We start from the raw sequence: 25,566 nt of genomic DNA on the forward strand, positions 1-25,566 counted from the left end.
GCATGTGTGGTCTTGTCCTCTGTCGTCACTGTATCGTGATGGTTTATTTTCATATCAAAGACGCTGCTCGGGCATTAGTGTCAGTAACCGAGGGGACTTCAGTTCATGCCAATGTGTGTGTGTGTGTGTGTGTGTGTGTGTGCAAGGGTTTGTGGATGAGAGATGGAGGGAGCCAAAACTGACTCGAACCACAGACTGTGGGTTTATATGTTGATAAGATTAAGAACACCATGTGATCATCATTAAGGGGAGCATTGCTTTTACACAAAAAATGCTTTTTAAAGAAAAGAAGTTCATTATCACATGATGCCAGTTTTTGAGTCGCCATGTGAAAAATTCAGCCTCATTACACAACAGTTTAAAAATGCCTTTTTGCGGGTTTGTTCTCTACGACCTCCCAGAGATATGAAAACCACCGCTGTTCCCTTCCATCATGTGGGTGTGCCTGGTGGTTAGTGGACGAGAATATTGCAGCACATTTACAAAGCATGAAATATTCTTGGGATTAGCCAACACTAAGGAACAACAGCAGCTTGTCCAATCCTAATACTTTTTGACAAAACACTATAAGAAGAGTGTGTTTCTTCTGTGTAAGTCAGCTGTTCTGAAATGATTTGAGTTCTTGCAACATTTCTAATCTTTTATGCGACATATAGAAAGCAAGCTTGACACTAGGATTTGGAAAGCAGCAAGCAGAGTGGTGTGACAGAGATAGAAAGTATGTGTACCTCTGCCCCTAACAGAGATGAAACACCTAAGAGTTCAAAGGTCATCCCACCCAGAGTCCAGGTTGAGGCCTCGAAGCCTCCCTCTCTGGGAGAGGTCATACAAACAACAGTGGTGGTGTGCTCACCACCAGTAAACGATTGGTTAAATAAATGGACAGGCTCCCTTTTGGTGTCATCCTGACTCTCTAGCTACCTGAGAGGGCATACTTGTGGTCTAAACGACTGCTGCGCACACACACACACACACACACACACACACACACACACACACACACACACACACACACACACACACAAAAACTGGAAAGCAGCTGGAATATCTTAATGATGGTGGGCCAGATTTTAACACATAAAACTGAAATAACCTGACTGAACTGTGTCATTTACACCCCAGTACAACAGCTGCACACATGAACACAGCCTCCTGACAGAAACAGGTAGATGCATGAATTATTAAGCACTATTAACTTCTCAACAACAGTTTTGTAGGCATTTAACTCCTAAGTCCAACTTTATTAACCGTCTTTAAAAACGTTAAATTTATTAAGGTTTATATTTATTAAGGATTGTCTGAGTTTGTAAGAGAAATACATGAAAAAAAAAAAAAAAAACATTGAGTGCAACACACACAATTTAGAATAAAAATTTCCAGCCAATTTTATGTGCTTTGCTAAAAAGCTCAGCGGTAACAAACCCCTGCAGATCTGAGGATTCAGACAGGTGACCTACTTTTTATAGAATGTCAGCTCTACCCTGAAATCCAATGCCGCTTATAAAAGACTCTGCTGACTTATTTTTTGTCTCTGGCTTTCGTGTACTTTTTTTTTTTAATGATACAATCCAAAAGCCACACCTAAGTCTACATTTTGAGAGACAGGAAACACCAGAAGACACCAAGGAGCACAAGTACCATGGCATTCACCTAAATCTGTACGGAGCATGAAAATAGTGAAGTGTAATTTATGTACTTTATATCTGCACACACACATGCATTCTCTAAAAGGTTGGCACCCTGCCTCTGAACTCACTCATTTCCCTTCCAAAACTCTTTGCCAACATCCAGCCTTTTCCTCTCCTAATGCAAATTTTGACCCTCTCCCGCTGGGCCAGGCATGGCCGCACATTGGGCAACGAGATGGAAAACTGCCTCGAAACAGAAAGCTACGAGGTTTTCTTAATAGCCCCATTCATTGGTTTTTGTCCTTTAAATGGCTCCAAGTGTGAGGCTCTGCAGAGGGTCCCACCAAGCTGAGTGGCTGTGAGGAGTGCCAGCCTGTGCAGCTGAAAAGATCTATAGAGACTGTAATGCTGTGCTAAGTAGTCCTAAAGAAAAACTCATGGCAGAGCTGCTTGTTGGCAATGTATGCTCATATCCCTGCCAGTCTTTTTTTTTTTCCTTTTCTTGAAACGGCTAATGGCACCAGCCACATTTGTCCCAATAGCCTGGTCTCCTCAGCAGGGCTGATGCCTCCAAGTGATTCCTCACAAAATTAGATCATCACATATGACCAGTATTACTGTTGGGTGATGACATTGTGGCAGATTGCTTGTGTAATAAACAATGATTCAGTAGAATGGAGTGTACTAGCTCACACAGCACAAAAACCCTTTTTGTTTCTTTTGCACTTAAAAGGACGTGTATTTGCAAGTATATTCTTGTAAATAATGTGATGAAACATTCCCTCTTCTTAAAAGACATGCCCCCCCCCCCCCCCCCCCATTTCTGTGTATTGGTTCCCTTAACAGTGAGATGCTCTTACCTCTCCTCTGTGCCCTACATAGATGAAGGCACACATGGGCTGGAAGGCTCCAGTGCCACAGGCCAGCAGGTGTGTGCGGTTGTAAGGCTGCAGGAGACGCACAAAGTTGGCACACTCCATCTGCACAACACACAAACATACAGCTTAAAACTCTTGTTCCATATCTCTGTCAGAAGGTCGATAATTGAATTAATGTGAACTGAGTTCTTGATTTTAGTCCTGATAGATGAAAAATAAACGTGAAAAATATATTTGCATCTATTAATAAACAAAAACTTCTCCCTATGTCCAGTATGAATCATTCAGTGTTACACGCACTAACAAGTGAGCATGATATTGTAGAGCCCATAGTTAAAACTAATCCTAATGTCACCCAAATGCTGAGAAGTTGATTCCCATGCTATGGAAAAGGACCAGAATAATTTCCTAACCGGGCTTATTCAACCCACATGTTCTGATAAGGGGCAAAGAAGGACTAAAAGAGTTTTGTCAGATGAAATATGATCGCTCCCCTTACAGTATTCATATCTCTGATATTTCTATGTCCGCCATCACTGCAGTTAAACAACAAATGTCATCATATCATAACTGAACGAACTTCAGTAACAGCAGAATAACCTGACTCAAGCAAAAGTGTGTGATAGACATTTACAAGTTTGGGCAATCAAATCTGAATTTATTGATAAAAAAAGACAGAGAAATTAAGCAGCATGCAGCCTCAATCGGGTCCGAGGCTTGTGGCCCCCGCCATCTGTCTCATTTAGCTCAACTCGACATGGTGTTGAGGACCTTACGAATATGAATGCTATCAGTTTTGGTGCAAATACCATGTATTTCTAAGAAAATATGAGTTTACAGTGTCCCATGGTGACAATGTTTTTTTCATAGTAACACGGTTTGTCCTATTAGAGATTTCAGCAGAGTTTGATCCCAAACTTCTCCCAAAGCTTCCTGCCGCATTTGGAGTCAATCATATAAATCCTCTCAGACTAGTTCATTCCAATACAATGCGTGAAAAGTGAAAAAATGGGGCCAAAGTGTGCGGAAATCCCCAGATGGGCAGAAACACCATTGCCATGGCAACAGTGTTTGACTTTTTTTGCCTGTCTTGGGGTGTTACACATGTGTACCAAATTTTGTCGTCCTACGTCAAAGTAGATGTTCGGGACCAGATTCATATTGGTATTTTTTGCTGTACAGCCATTTTTGCATTGAAGTCTGTATAGACCATGGATTATCTTGTGTTTTTTTGTCAGGCTTGTTGTGTGTGCCAAATTTTTCAACTTTTCATGGGTTTTCAGGGCTCATATTTGTGCTCAATGTGCTGACAATAATAAACATTTGGAAAACAGTAGGCTTCGTTCCATACTTTGCAGGGCCCAGGATAAAAACAACAGAAATGGTGACTAAGGAAGTATTATGGCGATTCTACACTGCAAAGAGATCCGAAGGAAACAGGGGGCATGACAACTTCCATTTTCCCTCCTGCAACAACACTGGCTTACAGGAATTGTATTCACCCAGAAGAAAGGGATCAGTTGTTTGTCATTCCATGAAGTTAACCGGGTCAACCTCATTGTGCACACAATGTGTGTGATCACACACACATTGTGTGCTATCCAAATTACTCATGTTGTGCGGACCTAAAATCTGTGTACCCTATACACATAACGAGGGACTTGTTTTCCTCATGGGGATAAAAAGCAAATCTCCATGACATAAATCATTCAGTGTCGGGGTGAAGACATGTTTAAGGTTAAAGTAAGGTTATAATTAGGGGAGTGTTGGTTCTAGTTTATATTAGAGTCGCCTCTCGGGAATGAGTGTAATTCTATGTGCTGTGATGTGTAGTTCAGTACAGGGGTGAGCACTCAGGAATTAAATAAACTGAATCAGATCAAAGAAACTTGGTGTGTATCTTCGACTTATGTTGCATCAGTTTGTTGTCTGTCTGCATCCTGATTCCCACATGTGCACATGAGCTCGACTCGTTGTTTTGCCAAGTGGCCGAGTCTTGTAAATCTGTCATTTTGTGTGTGGCCCCTGCCTCTTTCTAACTTGCTGTCAGACCTTCAGCCGTTGTTGATAATTTCCTCAAGGACTTTGGCGACACTGCAGATCTGATGTAAACCACTAAACTGCACTGAGACACACAGTTTACATCATTATATTGCTGTACTTTACTTATGCCAAACAAAACCAGGCCCATGTTGGAAAGAAAGGTTTCATGAAATGTTGGATTACTTTTAGATCATTTACTGGTTTTCTGATTATTTATGTTGAATAATTTTACAAACACTTGTCGTGGAATTTATTTCTGCCTAACTGGAATTATCTTCTATAGGGAAGAGTAGATTTTACTTTCTACCTTTTTTTGTTGTTTTGTTGTGGTTTTTTTTCTCAGAAAAAGGACATACAAAATTGCTATGTTCACATGAGAGTTTTAATTTCTCTATAATTCTGATTAAAAGTTAATTCTGCTTTAAACTGATAAAAATGACCATGTAAACATGTAATTTCAAATCCAAATTTCTATTCAGAGTTTAACTTAATTCCGAAGTTAGTGGCTGGTTTATTTACATATTAATTTTGAACTGGTTGCTCGGTCATGTGAACCTTTATTCCGCTCTAACTTAATTCTGGTAGTTCTGGGTATGCTCAATGACACGCATCGTTTTTCCTCCTGTCTTCGGTAGTCTATTTTCCTTCTACTTCACAGTCGCTGAAAAAGTGAAGTAGTATGCTCGTGTTGAGCTGGTACTTCAAAATTAGAATCAAAATAGCGGTGAAATTGGTCCTTATTATGTAGTCTTTACAAGTTATGACTGAAAAGATGAGAAGCACAAAGCTAACTTTGCTTATTAGATGTCAATACGTCCCGTGTGCCCTCTGTCCAATCAGAACCCTTCCCAACCCGCTGCTCTAAAGTGGAATTAAGGACATGTTTTCATGTAACCCTCCATTCTGAATTATTATATCCATGTAAACTTGTAGTGTTACTATTAATTTGTAATTATTTCATTCAGAATTCTTAATTCTGAACTAAAAAACATCATGTAACCGACGTACCCGGTGCAGCAGAGCAAAAGAAACTCAGAAAGTGTTAAAGTTTCTCTCTCCTCTGTTTCCGTTCTACCACTCGGGGAGTTGTGTTGGAGATCGGAGCGGCCTGGGAGACCAAAGAGTGGAATGAGATGTTGAAAAGAGGAAATATGTCTCTGCTCTCCCACTTTGGGATTTTGGGTTTTACAATTCTGTGTGGTCTTTCTGAGATTAAGTGGCAGCAAAGGGAGTGGTGTTTAACAGAGAATGAAGTGGTTTGATTACTAAAACATGGGGAGATCTCGGGGAGTAGTTCTTGCCAGGACTAAAAATCACCACATAAATATCCAGGGGTCAAGGGAGCTGGTGAAAACAAAAGCTTTCAGTGTTCCTTTAAGTAATCTCTGATTATTAGGGGATGATTGACTGACCACAAACACTCCTCCTAGTACTCCATACACACAATTAAAACATCTGAAGTTGCCCGTTTAAGCCACATTTCTGTGTCTTGTGAATACATACAGTATTACTTTATGCACTGCATTGTTGCTTCTTCTGAGGTATATGAATCATTACCATAAACGAACAGAGATGCTGCCAAGACCTCTGGCAGCCTCTCGGCCTTTATAGTTCCCAACACTGAGACTGACTGGGAGAATACAACAGGAAGACACTGTTTCCACTAACAGCTCAAGAGTTCAAAAGCAGGTGAAGGCACAACAGCAAGCCGCTTCGCACATGCCAAAAACAGTCCAAACATGTCGGTCTGCTATGAGCGGAGAAATCCCATCAGGTCACTTTAACCCAGCTCACAAGTTCTAGATGACAAATCCTCTGCTTTTCTTCTAAAAAGGATTTTCAAAGGATTTTAATGTTTCAAGTCATCTTTGAATTGCAGCTTCCCTGCAGAGGGAAATGTTGGAACTTCTGCAAACCACAGACTCATTTCAGGGTTTCTAAACTAAAAGAGACCAGCTTCATGCAGATGCTTCAATAATGCATGAGAGGTCATTTAATAAGCTGAGCCATTTAGTTTTTCTTTTTCACTTTGCTTTCTTGCTTCGAGTTGTTGTTTTTGGGATTAAAACAAATGACATAAATTGGGAGGAAAAGTCAAAGTGAACATCGACTGCTATCTGAGCAAAAGGAAGTTTTGTATAACAAGAAAATTGTGAAATAAAATAGTCTGAAAATGTTTAATTTAATAAGCAAATCAAGTTATCTCCATCCTTCATCAACAAATTAGATTTTTCTTTCCTTCCTAAACTAAGAAAATAAGACCATTCTCTTATTTTCTAAACCCAGTGGTCAGTAATCTGGCTTTAATCTGCTTTATTTAGGAAATCTACAGTGTTTTTCTTTCGTATGAGCCTGATATGTGTGTGATTATCCATGAAGGTGCCGTTACACTTGTGCTATATGATCGTGTCTTTCAGTCCATTAAGTTATTTAAGCTCTTGTCACACACAGGGCTCAAACTGGCCATGTCACCCTGATAGTTATTCAACCTCCACTGATTGACTTTCAAACATCAACTTTATTGATAAGGAATTTCTTTTAATAATTTGCAGTATGTCAAATAGAACAGGAATTAATATGTTATCAAAACTATGTGTAAAAAAAAACGAGAAAAAAACATGCAGACTCCTGAGGTTTAAAAAGCTTCTCAGATGAAGATGAGTCTTGACATATCTGAGATATCTAAGGTAAGTTTTTATGTCAAATGCAATGTGATTTATTTACACTAATTAAACTTCATGTTGTTGACACTACAGTACTTTATAAGGTAGATTTCACTTCTTGTTCAGACCAGGTTTTGTAAATGTTTCTGAAAACGTTTTTATAATGCACTTGCTTCATCAGGAGAGACATAAATGTTTCTTTGTCCTGTTAAGACATTATATTTCCCTGTATTTTATAATCCCTGCTGAGGTCATGTAATTAACAAATTTCTCTACTATATTTAGAAGTTGAATCTGGAAAAGTAAGATAAAACATGTAACTGGTGTCAAAACAGGGATTTGTCACCGACTGTGTTCATAGTCACTGACATCAAGATAAACTGGAGAAATACAGGTTTGAACAGAACATTTCCCAGTATAAACCAATATGTAGGGTGAAAACTCAGAGGTTTTAATACTAACAGGAAACATGGAATCAACACAAACACAAACAACATGAAGACACTTCAAAGCTCCACAGCTGGATGAACAGGTTTATGTATGTCTGTGCTCTCTGCAGCTGTTTGATACTCAGATGACCAATAAAACTCCTGCCAAACAGAATGAGAGGATTTCTTTTCTAACATCTACCAATGTTACCAATCAAATACTCATTGCAAATCAAAGCACAATCATCTACTTGGCTTCCTAGCAAATACAACAGCTGCAATGTTCTTTTTTCTTTTTTTCTTTCTTTTTTTTTTTAATCAACAGCATCGTTTTCTCATTATTTAAAAAAGTAAAAACTCAGGAAGAGGAGATGCTGCTGTGTAAAATCCAGAGGACCAGGGTTTTACGGTTACCCTTGAACTATACTTAAGTAAAGTTTCAGACAGATTTATAGACTTCTCAGCTGGAAACATTGGGATTTGATCATTAGACACATGCTCTGCTCAAAATAAAGTAAAATAGGTTTTATGGCTATAAAATTACCTTTCATATGCTGGAAGCACTACATTGAAAGATGTTTTTTTTTTATAGGTGTAAAGATTTATTCAGCCTTGAAGGATTTCCTTCAAACTTAAATTTTTTCTTTATCATTTACAAGGCTTTACTTAATTCCTTGCATGGTAGATGACAATATTGTGTGGTTTTTTATGGCTAAATCGTGCAGAATTTACAACAAATAACTGAAATAATAAAATAGCGAGGTGATGATGTTTTCCTACTAAATGGTAAAAGATGCAACTGGAACAGACTTGGGTGCAGTTACTGTGATGAAGCTCCTGTTAAGCACTTAATAATATGTTTAACTGACTAAATGATGTAGCTGCATCAAAAGTTATCGCTGTTAAAATTCACAATACTGCACTGTTAGGGAGGATGCTGGGAAGATGGATGACATGAACCCACTACTTTCACGTGAGGGATTACTGGTTTAAATCTCAACCTTCATAAGCTTTCTCTCTGTGTGTTTGCCTTTTAAGTTCAATTAATTCATTTTCATCTTCATTCGCACTTGTGAACATTTAGTTAAAAAAATACATGGCTGAAATCCATGTAAATATTTAGATGAAGCAAACAAACAAAAAGTCATCGACTGCAGATCAGGTTAGAATTGGGTTGGGGTGACTGTCACGTCAAGTTTGACTGAAATATAGTGGAACATTTCTCCACGCAAATCTCAAAAACTGAATGCATTGATCACATATAGAATATTTAACCCATTTTCTCACTTATAAATACTTAACATGTCATCACTAAAAGTTCTAAAATAACACACTTTTAGAACTCCAAAGTTGTTATGTGCCTAAATGCACCTTTGCAAACTGCAGCATGCATGTTTGGCATCAGTTAACACAGTCACAGTAAATAAATTACACAACTATAACATGTTTAATAATTCTTAGGAGGCAGGAAAGAAAGTGATTTCATCACAGAGAACTGATTTAGAGCCTCATTTGATGCAAAAGTTTATACTTTTCATGTTTTATGTGCCACAGTTGCTTGGGGTAAAGAATTAAAAAAGTTAAAGGGTTAAATCTTTGCATTACATTGCCTGAAAGGGATTAAATGATAAGCAAACAACAGGCAAAGTAAAATGCCATCTCACATCTGAAAAACCTTTATAGCGACTCTACCAGTTTATTAACGTAAATCATTTTATGACGTTACATCTCTTTGTATACCTGAATCAACGATGAGATCATCTGAACTACAAGTCTCCCTACTACACTTGGTTCCTGTGAAGCAATGTATTAAGTATGTGTTTCCTAATGAGACTGGATCGAAAGATTTCAGCGCTGGCAGAGAGGTTACGAGCTGATGTAATTATCAGGCCGGTTGCAAGCAGAACATGCAAACAGATGATGCAGAAAAATGTGTTCAACACCCTGAGCAAGACCATGCACGTTCAGCTGTAGTCACTGAATGCCTCACCCCCTGCCTGGTATTTATTTGTGTGAACTGTGATTAATGATCGCGGCGGTCACGAGGTTGTGACTCTGGGAGGAAACGGTATCAGTAAAAACATGCTGAAGGTGGTCGGCACTTGTCAGCAGAAGGCTTTTGACACACACACACACACACACACACACAGAACAGGAGATGAACGGTTCATCTTATTGTTTTACTTCTCACTGATTTTTAATGTCAACATAAACAATCAAAGAAAGAAAAAAGTCTTTGTTTGAATTTTTCTCCTGTTCCCATCATCACACTGCATCACCAAGCATGCACACGGCCAAACCAAAGGAAACAATATGAAAACCTTTCACCTCTCAACCTTTGTAACCTTTTTGTGTCTTTGTCAAACAGAGCTTTATGATAAATATATAAGATGTAACACATGTGTTGGTTTTACCGCTTAGTGTTTGAGTCTCCTGGATTGAAAAGGCTACAGAGCCCAGCAGCGGCGGGTCTAATCTGACACCAAAGAACTCAGAAACCAGCATCCGTGATGGACTGCAGAAAGCTACAAAGCTGACAAACATTTCAATCTATATAAATCGTTGGAATATACACTTTTTATGACTCTTTTGGTACAAGTGAGATAAGGTTACACACAACCTAAGCATTGTGTAATTATAAGGCTTTGTGCCTCCTCTCTGTTGCAGATTGTACAGCAGCATGCACACATCTAGCATAGTGTGCGCTCTGTGCCCAGCACATAGGAAACACTTAATAAAACTGATATAAGACACCCCAGACACACCTGCCACTTCAAACACATAGAACATATACATACACACAGAAACACACGTCTAACTTCTTCCAGATGGAAGTGGCTGTCAGAAGTCGTGCTTCAAGCACGAGAAGGTAAAAAAAACTTACAGTACTTTCATAACTTACCATAGTGTGGATTCATTGTATATGTGTGTGTGTGTGTGTGTGTGTGTGTGTGTGTGTGTGTGTGTGTGTGTGTGTGTGTGTATGAGTTGTACATATTTATACATGTTAAGCAATTTTAGAGCTACTGAAGAATTTCTCCTCCAACTAGAATTTTTAAAAAAAAAAAAGGAAAATAATCAGTAAATTTAGATAATTTAATCCTCTTTTATTTCCTATTTCCTGTTTATCTCACTTGGAAGTTCCCAATGAAGGACAAATTCAGTGTAATATTCCTGCACGAGTTAAAATGGAAGAATGTGACTCCTGAAAATGACTTGAAAGGTGAACAGGAGGAGGAATGCTGAATAAGCTTAAAGCAGCACAAACATAATTCATAGGGAGACATTAAGAAATTAGAGTACCCCCCACCCCAACTAAGATTCATTAACTTAGAATTAGTTTTAACTTCTGGGGCCTGAAAGAAAAAGCTTTTCCACAAAGTACTGATGTGGACAAGTGTACATTCTACACAGGATTAAAGAGAAATCCCGTGGACTCATGTAGCTTCAAATAACAGCAAGGCTACGGGCACTACCACTTAAGAGTTCATTCTGGGATTAATAAAGCATTCATGTAGTTTCATTTATTCATATCACTGCCGTGCACGCACAGGATCTTACAGTGTAGAACAAAAGGTAGAGAACAATACACACACAGAAGGTGTGTTTCCATTACACCTAGAATAGCGCAAAAACTAAATATCGTAATAATAAAACGTTTAATGGAAATTCCTACATTTCAAAGAAAGTCTCAAATATCACTAAAAAGTTTTTACGCTTCATGAGGTGGTTTTTCAGACATTTTGATGTAGAAATATATCGCAAAAGTGAAAGTGAAACACTTGATACACATTCACATGTTCCCCGGATGTAACGCGGGGGGGGGGGGGGGGGGGGGGGGGGGGGTCATGACCAGCTCATTTCCGGTGAAAATGCCACGATGCAGAACAAACAACAGTGAATTTCAGAGTTTTAGAAAAGAAAATGAGGGAGAAAAGCTTAGCAAATTCTCTGCAGCAAGTAGAAACTAGGGGTGGGAAAATCGAATCGAGAAATCGGAAATTGGGATTTTTTTCTTCACAATTTTAAAATAGATTTTTTTTTGTTAAAAAATTGATTTTTTTTTTCAAATAAATAAAATTAATCCACTATAAAATTTTTGTCATTTTCATTGGTTTTATTGATCCGTTTACTTGTCTTCTTGGACATTATAGCAGCGGAATGATGATCTGGCCGATGTGTTGTTTTTTCCTAACTGAAATCAAGAACAGTTACTAGCAAAAAGACGTTTTATAAAAGAAAAAAGTTGATTTTAATCCAAAAATCATCAATATTGAAGAATTTTGAGAATCGCAATTTAAATCGATCGGCACCCAAAAAAATCGGAATCGAATCGAATCGGGACAAAAGCATATCGTCACAGCCCTAGTAGAAACCCCCCAGAAAGGCTACGTGCCTACTTTACATAAACCGCAATTTTTGTAAAATCTCGCCAGAGTAACGAGATTTTACAATACTTTAGGCTAATGCTCTAAACACTGTTCCATGGAAACACCCGCAAATCGCAACTGCTGTTTGTCAAAACTTACAAATATCGCTTTTATTTTGCAAAAAAATGTAATGGAAACACAGCTAGAGACTGACTCCAGATCTGCCTTCTTTCACACTGTCAGAGGTACATATATCCTTCCCTGTGTCTCCAAAAGCCATAAAATGTCTTTCAGTAAAGTCAAGCAAAAAAAAAACAAAAAAAAAAAAACACTGAAATACAAGTAGAGGAAGATTCGGCTGGTGAGCTGACAGGCTGCTGTCACACGGAGCTTTTTAGTGGCAAGTGGAGAGCTGTTCAGCAGCTTAACTCAGTCCTTCCACTTCTAAAACCTTACAGTTGTGGTAAATTGTTTTTGGCGACACTGTGCAGTCAGAGTTCAGGGATCTGGAAACAGAAGCAAGTTTCATAATGCAGAAAAAGAAACTCAGTTGGTCAGGGAAGGCGAAGAGCAGAAAAAAAAAATCAAATTAAAACTCAGCAGGCAGACAGGAAATAAGCTACACTGCCGCTTGCAGAGACGAGGTGGGAAGCAGGAGGTAGGAGCAGGTGATTTCTGAAGAAAAACAACATGATGCCAGATGGAGAACAGCTGAGGCAAGACAGGACAGGAAAACATCCAAAACAGAAACACTGGAAACTGGGAAAGAATGAGTGTCACTGGGTGTGTTCAGACTGGTTGTGATGGAAACTTAGATGCAACGAGGGGAGCAGCAGAGTGAATATGAAAACACAAGCAAACACAAAGAAGCCGAGTTGAAACATTTGAGACTTTGGCAGGTTTGCAAGTCATGCAGATGTTTCAGTTCTCTTCTCAGGGCTTCAAATGATTTATCTAAACCAGTTTCTCAACCAATCCCTACCTGTTCCTTCCCTGTTTGGATGCATTCCTCTCTGCTGCCGGGCAATGGGGGCCAGTAGATCTAGGAAAAAAAGCAAAGGAAGAAAAAACAAAAAAGTAACAGAGAGAGAGAGAGAGAAAGAAAAAGAGGGAGTTGATTAATGACCCTATAACTATGAAATTATGCAAACACTCACCTTTCCATCCATACTGGAAAATGTAATTGCTTTGAGGGAGCCGAACGAGTTATATGGGATGCAATCAAAACATCACAATCAGCCTTGGAGTCATTAAATGTGAATTATTCTTTCAAAAAATATAGATCCTCAACCCATGATGAAACAAAGCTGTGAAGAAAGCACTGAAACCATGTTTGAAACAATGAATTTGCTCCTCCGTGAATCAAGGCGAACTCTCTCACTGGCCCACTGATGCTGTGAAATGAACTGCTGGTGTAGATTCAGACACAGTGGAAATTCATCATTTGCATGAGACATAAATTCCTTTTTAAAAGAGCATATCAAACTGTCATCATTCGTTTCAATCAGTTTTTATCTTTTGGAAGCTTGTTGTTTTTTTTTTTCAAAGTCAAGTTTTACCCTGATTTCTTGTCCACGTTTTCTTCGCGACTGACTGATTTTCTCTTTTGATATAAAACACTTTAAAACTTTTGTTTTTGTGCCAAAATGTGAGTTAATAGACATTTGGCCATGAGATAAGGAGTGTAAACGTGTATTTTTTCAAGGCCATATGAATCTTTAAAAAAGCGAGAGAAAGTAAAGATGATATAAATATATAAAGTTAAAATTCAAGTTCTCACAGCAGCGATCCAAGATTTTCTAATCAGAACTGCCTCAAAGTCTCTTATTTTAGCATTTCAGATAAGCATGAAAAGTTAAACATGAGACAATGAAGTCAGTCATCAAACTGCTTTCTGTAAATGATTACAAGCAAGGAAAGTGCCTTTGAACAGGAAAGTCCAAGACACACTGTTGGGTTCAATGGTGAAGGTAAATAGCTGTTTCATGCAGACTAAAGACAATAAGTCTTTGTCTGGTTCAGTAGGAAACTGCCTTTGTTTTGGCTAATCAGGAGGAAAACGCAACCGGAGGAGAAAACACACGGTCCAGGCTTGCATTACTGCATGTCACTGTGTTCAGTGTGTGCATGTAGCTATAGGGATATTAAAGATAGTATAAATAAAAGGCAGTAAAGTGCATTGTTGGCTCAAAACTCCGCCACAGTTTTTGTCTTGTAGGTATCGCATGGATTTCATGTCAGCAGTAAAACTTGAAGACAGATTACATCTCTTCTGTCATAAATCTGGAGTCATCTCAGTGTGCCTGGTGGACTGTGTAAATCAGAATGACTGGAAACTGGCTCCCACAGTTGTAAAAACAGTCATTTTAACTTAAATTTCACCATGCATAAATAATGCATAGCTTAGGAGTAAGACAGTAACTTCACTAGTTGGAGTCAATATACTGAGTCTGAGCAAAATAACCCACAGTGAAAAGTTACATTTGTGGAAAAAAAAACATGCAATTAGGTGTAAAGAAGGAAAAAAAACACTGTGGGAAACTAATTTAGGAGACCTGCTATAAAGATGACTGAAAGGGAAAAAACGTAATCCTTGATGCCAGGAGTAGAGAGATCATGATGGTGAAACTAAATCAATGAAATGTTGCTTTGATTGATCATTTTCCTACCCTGATGACCCCCATCACTTCCCACTACCTGCCTCCTGGCAGGTATATGAACACCTGTGGCCTGGAAGGGAAGATTTTGGACCAAAAACATTCTCAAGTACAGTAAAACCAGTAACACCAAATATGGGTTTATGTTTAGATGAGACGGTGCACAGCTGAGTTCCAGAGACTTACAAGGTCAATAAATTAAACACTGACGCTGTTCTGTTGCCACAGCTTCTTAACTCCTTACAAAGATAATTGATGAACTGTATTTGCATTTGTACCATTTAAACTTACAGTTTTATTATGGTCTGATATTTGTTTAAAAGATGTAAGTACAAAAAACAATCATTTGCTTTTTTACTAGTTTAAATGCACCAGAGTTTTCATTGGTTGGTCTTTCTCTGCTAGCAGAAGGTGAGAATTACATGTTTACTTTTGATTTAAAAAAGAAGAAAAATAAGATAGGAGGTTATTAATCATGCTGTTCTGATTATAGAATGTAGTCCATTATTCGCAGAGTTTGATCTCCAAACATTGTAAATGCTTTGCATGCCAGCTGCTGTAAATTCTGTGTGAGTATATGAGGCAACACCACTCACAATGACTCAAAGATGAAGTTCAGGAAAACTTGTAATGCGAGAGACTGCTTTGCAATGTATCACATTTACTTTATTGTTTCTTAAATTGTCATTTTGAAGCTGATATTAAATCACATTACCTTTAATTAAATAGGCTAAGTCCGTTGGTTGATTTGAGAAGATGTTCATCAATTAGCCGAGCTAGATGTACTAAAACACAGCCGACAACTTTAAAGAAGTACATTAATTTTTATCTAAACTTACTAACAGCAATATGATAAAGCGAAAATAGCAACAGACAAAAGAGGAGTTTTTTGTCTTTTATGTTTTGACTTGAATGTCAATTATTTCTTATTCAATTAACAAATTGTTGTCAAGGTGAAAACAACAATAATGTCTACTAGACTGTCTTTATACATGCTGCATTACGTCCATCACCTGCTTGAATGGGAAGGAAATCTGCAGCAGTGTCTTTACAGGTATCATTGTAGTTAATGTTCAAGGTGTGTAAACATCTTTAACTCATGAAAAGAAAAAACAAATCTGCTTCCCAACATATCAGCTGTTACCCTGCATTGCAGGAAGGCAGAAAATATAATTCAAAACACAACTATTTCACAAATAAGTGCTTGTGTAAGCACACTGATGTCTAACAGTGGAGCTTCATCAGAAACAACAACGCGTTTCATGGCTGACTGAAATGAACATACAAATTATTTCCAGCCTGAAATTTGGCTTTGAGTGTCTTTGCAGCGATTTTTTGGCATGATGCTCGACTTATATTAATGTGTGCATGTGTGTGTCGAAAGGCCTGCCTCACACAAACTCTGACTTCAACTGACCTGGCATGCTTGAGTGATACTGATATACAACAAGCCCCTTCCCCAAACCTGGCTGGAAATGCTCTGAGTTGGTCTGCATGCTTTAGGAAACATGGCTAGCATCCACTTGTCACACATGTTCATCCTTCTGCTTAATTATCTCATTACGTTCCTGTGACTGAGAAAGTACTGTTTAATTTAGTCTCCCCTCAAACACAATGTTCTTTTGATAATTCTTTGATTTAAACAGGAACTGCAAATATGTCCATACAGGATGAGAAAGAAACATCACTCAGACACAGAATGTACCTAAAGCTGAAACTTTTAACCGCGTCCATAAATAAACAGGACCAGGACCATCTAAAGGAACGGTAGTTTCAGATACAATAATCAAACAGTCAGTCTACATCATGCTCATACCACGAACAAACATCAAATGTGGTCTGAAATAGATCACAGATCCTGCACGCGACTTTGTACTTTCAAAGCCAACGTGAAAAATGACACAAAGCAGTCGCTTGAAGTTTGTTAAAAGTCTGTTTGCATGTAGAATATCACAAACTCTGATCTTTTAATAACAAACAGATTGGAAACTTAAATTAGAAAACAGTGATAAAACTTGCAGTATGGCCTGGTGTATAAACAGGTAAAAACACGAGATGAATCATAAGCAGAATTCCTTGATGAAAACATCCCTTCTAGACCCTGAAAACCTGGTCAAAGATTTTTTTTTTTTTTTTTTTTAAAAGTGGCTCCCAAAGAAAAACTTTATATTTCAGCACACACTCCGCTTTTATCAACACATCACTTCTAACACCGTATTCCTTTCGGGCCAGAGGGATTACTCTGGAGTTAAGCAATGCTAAGTAAGCTGGGCTAAATGCCATCTGCACAATCACCAAGGCAGTACATCTCGATTTAATACAAGTAACCAAACACTGGGAAAAATAAACCTCTCGTCTGAACGTGCTGAAACTTATTAAACATCTGTGACAGCCAATCACATGCCAACAAAAGGGGAGTTGAACATTTCATATAGAATAACCAAAGATAGGAAATAAAATACCAATCAACTGTGTTTATTTTTCAGTGTGACAAAGGTGAAGTAGTTTCTTTCATCATACGAAAAGTTTCCCACTGAACTGAATCAGCGTTCTTTTGTTCGTCATTCCTTCATCCACTCTGTGCAATCGCACGTATATTCAACTAAATCCTTGTCTTAAGAACTACAGCTTGCTTCAATTACGACAATCTTGGTCAGATTGTAAAAGAGACGGCTGACAAATTAGGTTTGAACTCCAGATAAAACTTTGGAGCTTGAACTGAAGAACATTAGTAAGGTGTTACTGATCAAAGGCTGCTTGTGATTATTTCAATTTTTTACAGAATGTAAGATCATTAATAATGGAACAAAACCACATTATTATAATGTTAACACATTAATTAATTAACTGTTGATCATTTTAGCAGAAAGAAAGATGAAAAAAGAGGCTGAGCCAGTGGTAAGTTGTACAGATAATACAGAAGCTATTTTAGCTTGAAGACACTCTGACTGTCCTCTTGTTGAGTTCCTGGTTTCACAAGGCTGAAAATATAAACGAACAACTCGGCCATTTTTTTCTTTTTTTCCTTTTTTTCTTTTTTTTTTTTAATTAATTTATCAAATTAAAGCTGTGTTCAGTTATGCTAAGAATGCAAAGTTAATTTTGTGGGCAATTTATGGGCAAGAAATCTGAACAAAGCACCACTAAATATACACGGATAGAACTTATTGTACATTTTTTGAAGATTTATTTTACTTTACAATCTCGAAATGCTAAGATTCTAATCCTGCTTTCTATCTGTTCATCTAACGGCTAGAAACTTATCACATATTGCCTCTGTGTTTATAAAGAAAGCAGCTCCACACAGCTTTTTATTTAATCCTGCACAACTTGTTATAAAGTTTAAAAGTTTGATAATTTTTCTCATAAATATTTGACTTTCTTACACAGTTTAAGATGAGATTTACAAAACGTATTTTAACTAATACTGTGTAAAGAGAAAACCCATTCCTAAAATGACAAAACTTTCTTTAAATAGCAGAATAAATGCAGTGATTGACTGTTTTTAACAACAAAAGGATAGTAACATTGTCATTTCTTATTTATAAGTGATAAACACTCTAAACTTTTATGTCCACTAAAAGACTGTTTTTGACTCTTCTAAGCTTATGTTGTTTGTGACAGAAACAGCAAACATTTGTATGAGTAAGCATTACATGTCACCATTATTTAATACATAGTGAAACGAACTAGAGAAACAGTTAAAAGGGGGAAAAGAGGCAAACAAGCAGGTGATATTTGGCCTTCTGTGTTCTTCAATTCTTCAATTCCCACTTTTATGTCATAGAGCTTCAATTACCCATCACTGTACACACATCTACATACACAGTTTTCAGTTTTAAAGTTTCTTTTCACAGCAAACTAGTTTAATAGAAGACCGAGTGAGCTGGGCATTCAACTGTAAATGACATATGCATGTATGATTACATGCAGTGTGTAGAGCACAAAAATGAAATCCTGTTTCAATTTGAGCCACTCATTTCCCTAATGACAAAGTCTTCCAACAAAAACCTACTAAAATATGATAATATCTCCCTAACTTCACAAATCTATTGCTCCACTCAATAAATTACATTAAACATTAACTCTCTCTCTCTATGGGATAGAAGTCTCTCCTTAGATGTGAACCTATAGGGTTTGACTTTTAGTATTGAGTTGAAACATTGCAGACAACATTGTAATAACTGCTTTTTTCCTCTGCTGCAGCTGGACTCGTTACATAAACTAAAAAAAATATGAACATATCATCCCTGTGGTTGCTGCTTCACTTGCTCCCTTTTAGATTATCTACCGATTTTGTTCACTGTCAAAGCCTCACATGACCTTGCTCTTAAAGGTATCTTAGACTCTTTGACTTGGTATTTTTCCTTTCTGGTCACTGAGACTTGCAGATAAAGTTCTGTTAACTTTTCCCAAATCAGTCTGTGACAGACTGTTATCTGGGATGTCAGAGCCCCATCCTGTCTGAATTACGCTGTACAATAAGTCACCTTTCATGTCTTTTATGTGTTGCTCTGACACCATCATCATTGTGTTTAACAAGCCACACTGATAAAAGCGTGTACATGTACAGATTAAAAGCAAAAGCGCTGTAGATTGACTGATTTATGAGAATCTGCACTGTTACAAAAGCTCCTGCTTCAGGAAGGACGCAAATGTTTTGGCAAAGGAAGACAGACATAAAATTTGACAGAAGTTGAGACAGTCAGGACCCAAATTACAGAGCAAGAACTGGTGGTGCAAATAGATATATTGGCAAGTAAAGCACAGAAACTATTGCTTGCGAGATACAACTGATTGTTCTTAAACTTCACATATTATTCTACATTTATTTTCCTTTCTTTTTTTTTTAACTGATAATGGGTGTGCAGTAGTTTAAAATGACATCTGTTCAAGTTTGACCCCTATATTAATGGCTGATTTACAACAGAGTGCACTCAAACAGATGTTCTGCAGAGGCGGAATTTTGGCAAAAAATAAAAGAATAAAACATAGCCAACCAGATTGCGTAAGTCATATATCTTATTGTACAGACTGAAACTGATAATAACTAATATTTTACCATACATTAATCACTGCAGTACAGTATAAAAACACAAATCTTGGGAGAAACCGTTTATTGTCATGAAAGCTCACCTCCTTGTATTCACTGCTGACTGGGCCCAGAGTGAGAGAGTAAAGGACATCTTTCCCTCCCAGGAACAGCCGGTCACGGTACTCATCCAGAAAGACAGCACTAAGAGAGAGCTGGCCATGATGACCACTGAAGATGGACGACCTGTTCGTGGACAGCAAGTCTACGAAAAGAAAGAGGAAGCAGATGACTATACATGATAGATCGGTTAGGATGCTCACTTTCCACTTTTCACTTTCAAATTCTTGACAGAAAATCAGCATCTTTTCATGCTGTCATTCCACATATGCACTATGTTGTTATGAAGTCAGGAGCCAATCTATCATCTCAAGTCCTTGGTCTTAGCTTTAAAGCGAGCGCTCCATGGCCCACTTATTTCTGTTTATAGAATAACTATGTTAATCAAATTTAGCAGGTGGCTGGATGAAACATCTGTCAATTAAAGTCAAACACATACTTAAACAATTCAACAAGCAGGACAACAAAGAACCAGTCCCTGCAGATTCTTGCAACACCTAAAACCTGCACAAAGCAACCAGTTTGGGAGACTGATTTCTCCAATATATTGTTTCTGCCATAAAAAAAAAAAAGTTCTCAGAGCCTCTTAAGATATAGGTTCTCTTGTGCCAGTGGTATGATTTATCCTAGAAGCAATCATCTGCTTTGCAACACATATAGCAATCCTTTGGGAATCTAGATGTGATGTGAGAGTAAATATGTCCTTCTAGCAATACTTGCAGAACCAAAATAAGAGCAGAACCAAAACATATCACTAAAAACAAAAGGTTACCAACTTTCAGCAGCCTCAAAGGCAAATATTGATGCAGCAGCTCTGCGGGAGTGGTAGGGGGTGGGTTGAATTCAAGTTCAGTTCGACATGGGGTGTCTTCTATATGCAGTATATGCAGCAGTGTTGAAGCATAACAGCAAGCCCAACTGTTTCCTAGTTTCATTCAAACACATTTGCTTCTCTGACTTTCTTACTTTTTTTAAAGTCTTGTTTCTAATTCTTTATCTGTTTTTCCTTTTGTTTTATCAAAGTAAGGCGATGAAGAAAATGTGTGTGTGAGGAGATGTCGTTGGTATGCCAAGCTCCCGATAGACAAGTCGTCGAGCTGAATCGGCTTTCTGCCTATCTCTCATCACTCATCACTCATCCATCACACTTTTTTACTTTTCAGTCCCATACACACCGGCCAACGTGCAGATGCAAACACACACACACACACACACAAACACAGTGAGAGAGTCTCTCACCGCTGAGCAAGGGTATTGACAGAGTAAAGCGTAAAGGCCCCATGACACCTTGTCTATCACCAGGGAGCCTTCCAGACTCATACACACCTGATCTGTTTTTATTAGGGATTTCCATTTCCCACACTCACAAGCCTCCATACCAGCCTGAATAGTTCGCATTTGGACTAAAAGTAAGGATTATTTTCTTTACCCAGTTATCAGTCATATGCTTGTTTTAGATTACCGCTGACCTGTCTACCATGTCAGTCTTACAGATTCCAGGCCACAGCAAGAACTGCAGGGTAAAGTAAGCAAAACTAATGCATAGATATGCTTCAGCGTTTAACAGCATAATACATTTCCCAAAACTTCAACTGAAGCTATGGTAATGATAAGTTATAATTAGCTTTATAAATAAGTTTGATTACAAATTATAAATTAAATAAATGTGTTTGACAGATCATTTAGAATTATCCAAAAGAACATAAACTCCCAAACTTTCTTCTGGCTCTATCATCAGACCCACCAAACACAAAACCAAATATTGTCAAACATGCTCATGGTCAGTGCAAGAGGATATAAATTAAGTAATCTGCTGCTGCAGTGTTGCTTCGTTCGCAGGCTGCAGGCTTACTTGTGGTTCCTAGAGTCTCAAAGAGCCGAGCAGGAGGCAGAGCCTTTGGTTATCAGGCCCCTCTCTTATGGAATAAGCTCCCAGTTAGTGTTAGGGAAGCAGACACCCTCCCCACCTTTAAGACTAGGCTGAAGACTTATCTTTTTGATAAGTCCTATAGCTAGGGATGGTTAGCATCCCTTAGTTATGCTGCTATAGGTTTAGACTGCTGAGGGACATTTCCTGATACACTGAGCTTCTTTCTTTTTCTCTTTATCTCTCAGCGTCTTGAGATGGCATTGCCGTGATTTGACGCTATATAAATAAAATTTAATTGAATTGAATTGAATTGCTAGAAGTCCTTAAAAGTTCAGACATGTATCTTCTTCTCTGCTCCATCTCCTTTACAGCAGCCAAATCAATACCAGGATGATGCAGAAACTGCAGTGAAACTCAGCTGAGGTCTGTTGATACTGAATCCCATTAAATGACAATGAAATCCTCCATGAATGCGAGAGGCAGTTTCATAAGAAAGACTTGGCAGACAAAACTTCGGAGCTGCTGGCCAGAAAATAATGAGGAGATATATAAAATAGGAAGCATTGGGGATATTCTGTAAGGAGAGTTGGATGTTAGGCAAAGTTGGAGAAAGAAGGCAATTTGGAAACAGAAGGAAAACAATGTGACTTTTCACAGCTGGTAAGAGTCAGAAAATAATGAGTGGGAAGAGGAGAATTCAGGGAAAGCAACATGGTGTAATGATGGATATGCTGGGACTGACGGGGTGAATTCAAAATTCAATACCAGACAGAAAGGATGGAAATCTGTACTGCTGCACATCAGATGCAGGAGATATGTGGCATTACTTTACATCTGTGCTCATATTAAATGCTTTATTTTCTCCAAATAATTTCTCATCATTTGAATGTACTCAGTTGTGTGGTTTTGCAAAATAAATATTTTTGCAAACATGCATGCTTTGGGGAGATTTTTCAATCTTACAGTTTGTACTGGCAGGTTTGTTAGATCGCTGACAAACATAAATTATGCATGAGTTTTCATGAACAGACATTTGAGGCCCATAGAGGGTTCATTCCTCCAAATATTTCACAATGAAGAACCATTTAGGGAGCAGTAGCTAGACAGGATCATAATAAACTGTGAATAAAGCAGGTAATGCTTGTTGACTAGGTCCTTTAACACATTTATTATTACATGTTATTTCCATTAAATAGAAAATTGTGTCAAATGTAGCTTGACTATATCTGGTTTGTTTTTTAAGTTGTTTAAAAACTATTTCATGTGAATGTGAGAGCCATGGTTAAACGTTTAGTGTTTCTCTGGGCTCAACAAGCCGAAGTGTTCAAAGCAAGGCTACTGTAACTACAGTGTAATTACAGTGTCAACATATTTTACAGGAGGTGATAGTTCATTTGGTCTAGTAGATAGGCTGCCTCTAATTTTACTGTAAGTATCGATAGCTCAGTAGGATTTTCAATGGATAGAAATAAATAAGCTCTGAAACAACTGGTGAGGATTTACAGGATTCCATTTACGACGCTACAAGTTCTGGCACTTCCACATTGGCTTTATGTTACAACCAAATGGACAGCTGTTTGTTAGAGACAAATAGTTTGGCAAGAAGGTGTACTTGCATTTTCATGATATTTATCAGTAGAACTTGCAGATACCTCCACATGTCTTCAGCTGTCAGTCTCCACGAGCTTAACTCTGTCCAAGCACCTCTGAGCCCTGAGATGACCTCCAACCTGAGAGTGAGTGCTGAAAACTTACAAGTGTCATAAGGGTGTGGTTAAGGGAAGACCCAAACACTGACAGCAGGCCAGACAGGCAGATTTAGAGCCGAGGATACTTTAATGACTAAACAAAACCGCTGAAAAGCAGAAAGTCCAAATGAGTCCGAACAAAGAAGAGATTGAATTAAAGATGGGAGAACATCAACCCAAGCAGGGACAAACAGGAAAAAAACAGGTAGGGAAGGCAAGGATGGGTCTAGGACGTTGGAAACCAATTCAATTCAGTTAGCGCCACTTCACAACAATGTTGTCACAGGGCACTTTACATACACGAATCAACATACACATCATTTCAAGCCAATTCATGCATGTCCTATAATAGAAACCAACTGATTGCATCGAGTTATGACTTCGATCCAATCCCCCATGCTGACCATGCACGCGGTGACAGTAGGAAGGAAAAAACCCTTTAACAGGAAGAAAACCTCCGGCAGAACCCGGCTAAAGGAGGGCAGCCATCTGCCTCGACTGGTTGGGGTGGAGAGGACAGGAAAGACAGAACAACAGATCAACATGTACAACTGCACAAAAAAAAAACAGGATGGAAGTTTTCACTGAGAGTGCTTAATCAAGTTAACAACAGGTATATTAACCAGTAACTAAGAGCTGGTGTGAAAGCTGTAAAGACAAACACAACAGTATGCACACATATACACACACACACACACACAAACAAACATGCACACATACAAAAAAGCAGTTAATTTACACAAGATGTAAAACTGACTAAAAAACAAAATATGAAAATCCAAAATCAAGAGTTTAAACAAAAAAACAAAGTAACACATTGAAAGCTCCCATCAATGAGAACAAGAGTGAATGTGTATATCTATGCTGTGTAAGCTTTGAGCAGATAATACAGGTGCTGACTGAGGTCTAATGCTCACAACACACCTCTTTGTTTTGACAGTAAAGATTGTGATGGATAGACACTGTTGGGTTTCTGTCTGGTATCATTTGTGTCTGTATTCAAACATTAAATTGATTTTAAAGTGAGCAAGGGGAAAAATTCTTTAGTGACAGTTCTTTCTGTATGATTAGTCAGTATGCCAAATCACAAATTGCCTACTTATAAACATGAAACATTTTTATAGGATCTTTATCAAGAATTTATACTTATTAAACTCACATATTTTGCTTGCTCAAGCAAAATTTTAAAAAGCAGAGTGTATTCATCCTTTAAATACAACCTATCCATCCACAGCGAACCACTGCTCCACCGTGCAGCCCACCATCCATGTTGTTTATGTTAATATATTACCACCACCGTGGGTATTTCCAGCCTGTGTCTTCTTCGACATGTAAAATTATTGCTGGAATAAAGCAGGTTGCTCCAATGTTTCATCTGAGTGGAAAAGAGCCATTTGCTACTTAAATAGATATAGCAGATTTGCACAAATCTTTTGAGCACTGTGCTAGCCAGAACTATTACACAGATCCAGTTTCCTTTACTTTCATCCATATGTAGAGGGGATATTTATTTAATCTCCTCTGACATGCTCAAAGTTTATAGCTTGCTTTGTAGAGTAGAATTAGTTCCATTGAATTTGTCTCTTTACATCCACAAACCATCTTAGACCCACAAGCAGATTCCTCTTTGATGTCTCTTTTTCTTCCTTTCTGACTTTGAATCTCATAAATCACTTCGATGTATACACAAATTTCCCTCAAACCAAAACAGAAATGTAAGCACATAAATATTACAGCACACGCAGACAGTACAACATGCTCAAACAGAGCAGAAAGGTGAGTTAACAGCTTCCATCTGTAGCTTGTTACCGCTGCAGCTCATCGCCTCACTGTGGAAATCACACCAGCAGCTCACCTCTCACCAACCTCTTTGTCTCCTGCTGACTATCCATCTGCACCTCGCTTCCATCTATCTGTTTTACCTCCCTCTACTCTCCACTGTGCTCTACCAATTCATCTTTAATGCCTGCTCTGGTCATATTTCCTCTTTTGAAGTCACTTCTAAATACCATATCTTCAGTTTCATCTCTCATCTGTCTATCTGTCTTATTCACTCTCTGCCCTTTTGCAACTTGATCTTTCTCCTTTGTGTCTCTTTTTATCCATCTAGTGCCCACTGACCATGTATA

General features: G+C 38.1%; 1 protein-coding gene across 1 annotated transcript in view; it reads right to left on the reverse strand.

Moving 5' to 3' along the window:
• sema3bl (sema domain, immunoglobulin domain (Ig), short basic domain, secreted, (semaphorin) 3bl) overlaps positions 1 to 25,566 on the reverse strand; it is a 68,263-nt gene that overhangs the window by 24,119 nt on the left and 18,578 nt on the right. The window contains exons 2-4 of the mRNA XM_079239080.1: positions 19,804 to 19,964; positions 12,993 to 13,052; positions 2,489 to 2,608 (exon numbers count right to left, since the gene is read on the reverse strand). Of these exons, the coding sequence (XP_079095206.1) occupies positions 2,489 to 2,608; positions 12,993 to 13,052; positions 19,804 to 19,964 (341 nt within the window). The remainder of the gene's footprint in view (positions 1 to 2,488; positions 2,609 to 12,992; positions 13,053 to 19,803; positions 19,965 to 25,566) is intronic.

Source organism: Telmatherina bonti (assembly GCF_933228915.1).
Source record: "Telmatherina bonti genome assembly, chromosome: 4".
Classification (NCBI taxonomy): Eukaryota; Metazoa; Chordata; class Actinopteri; order Atheriniformes; family Telmatherinidae; genus Telmatherina; species Telmatherina bonti.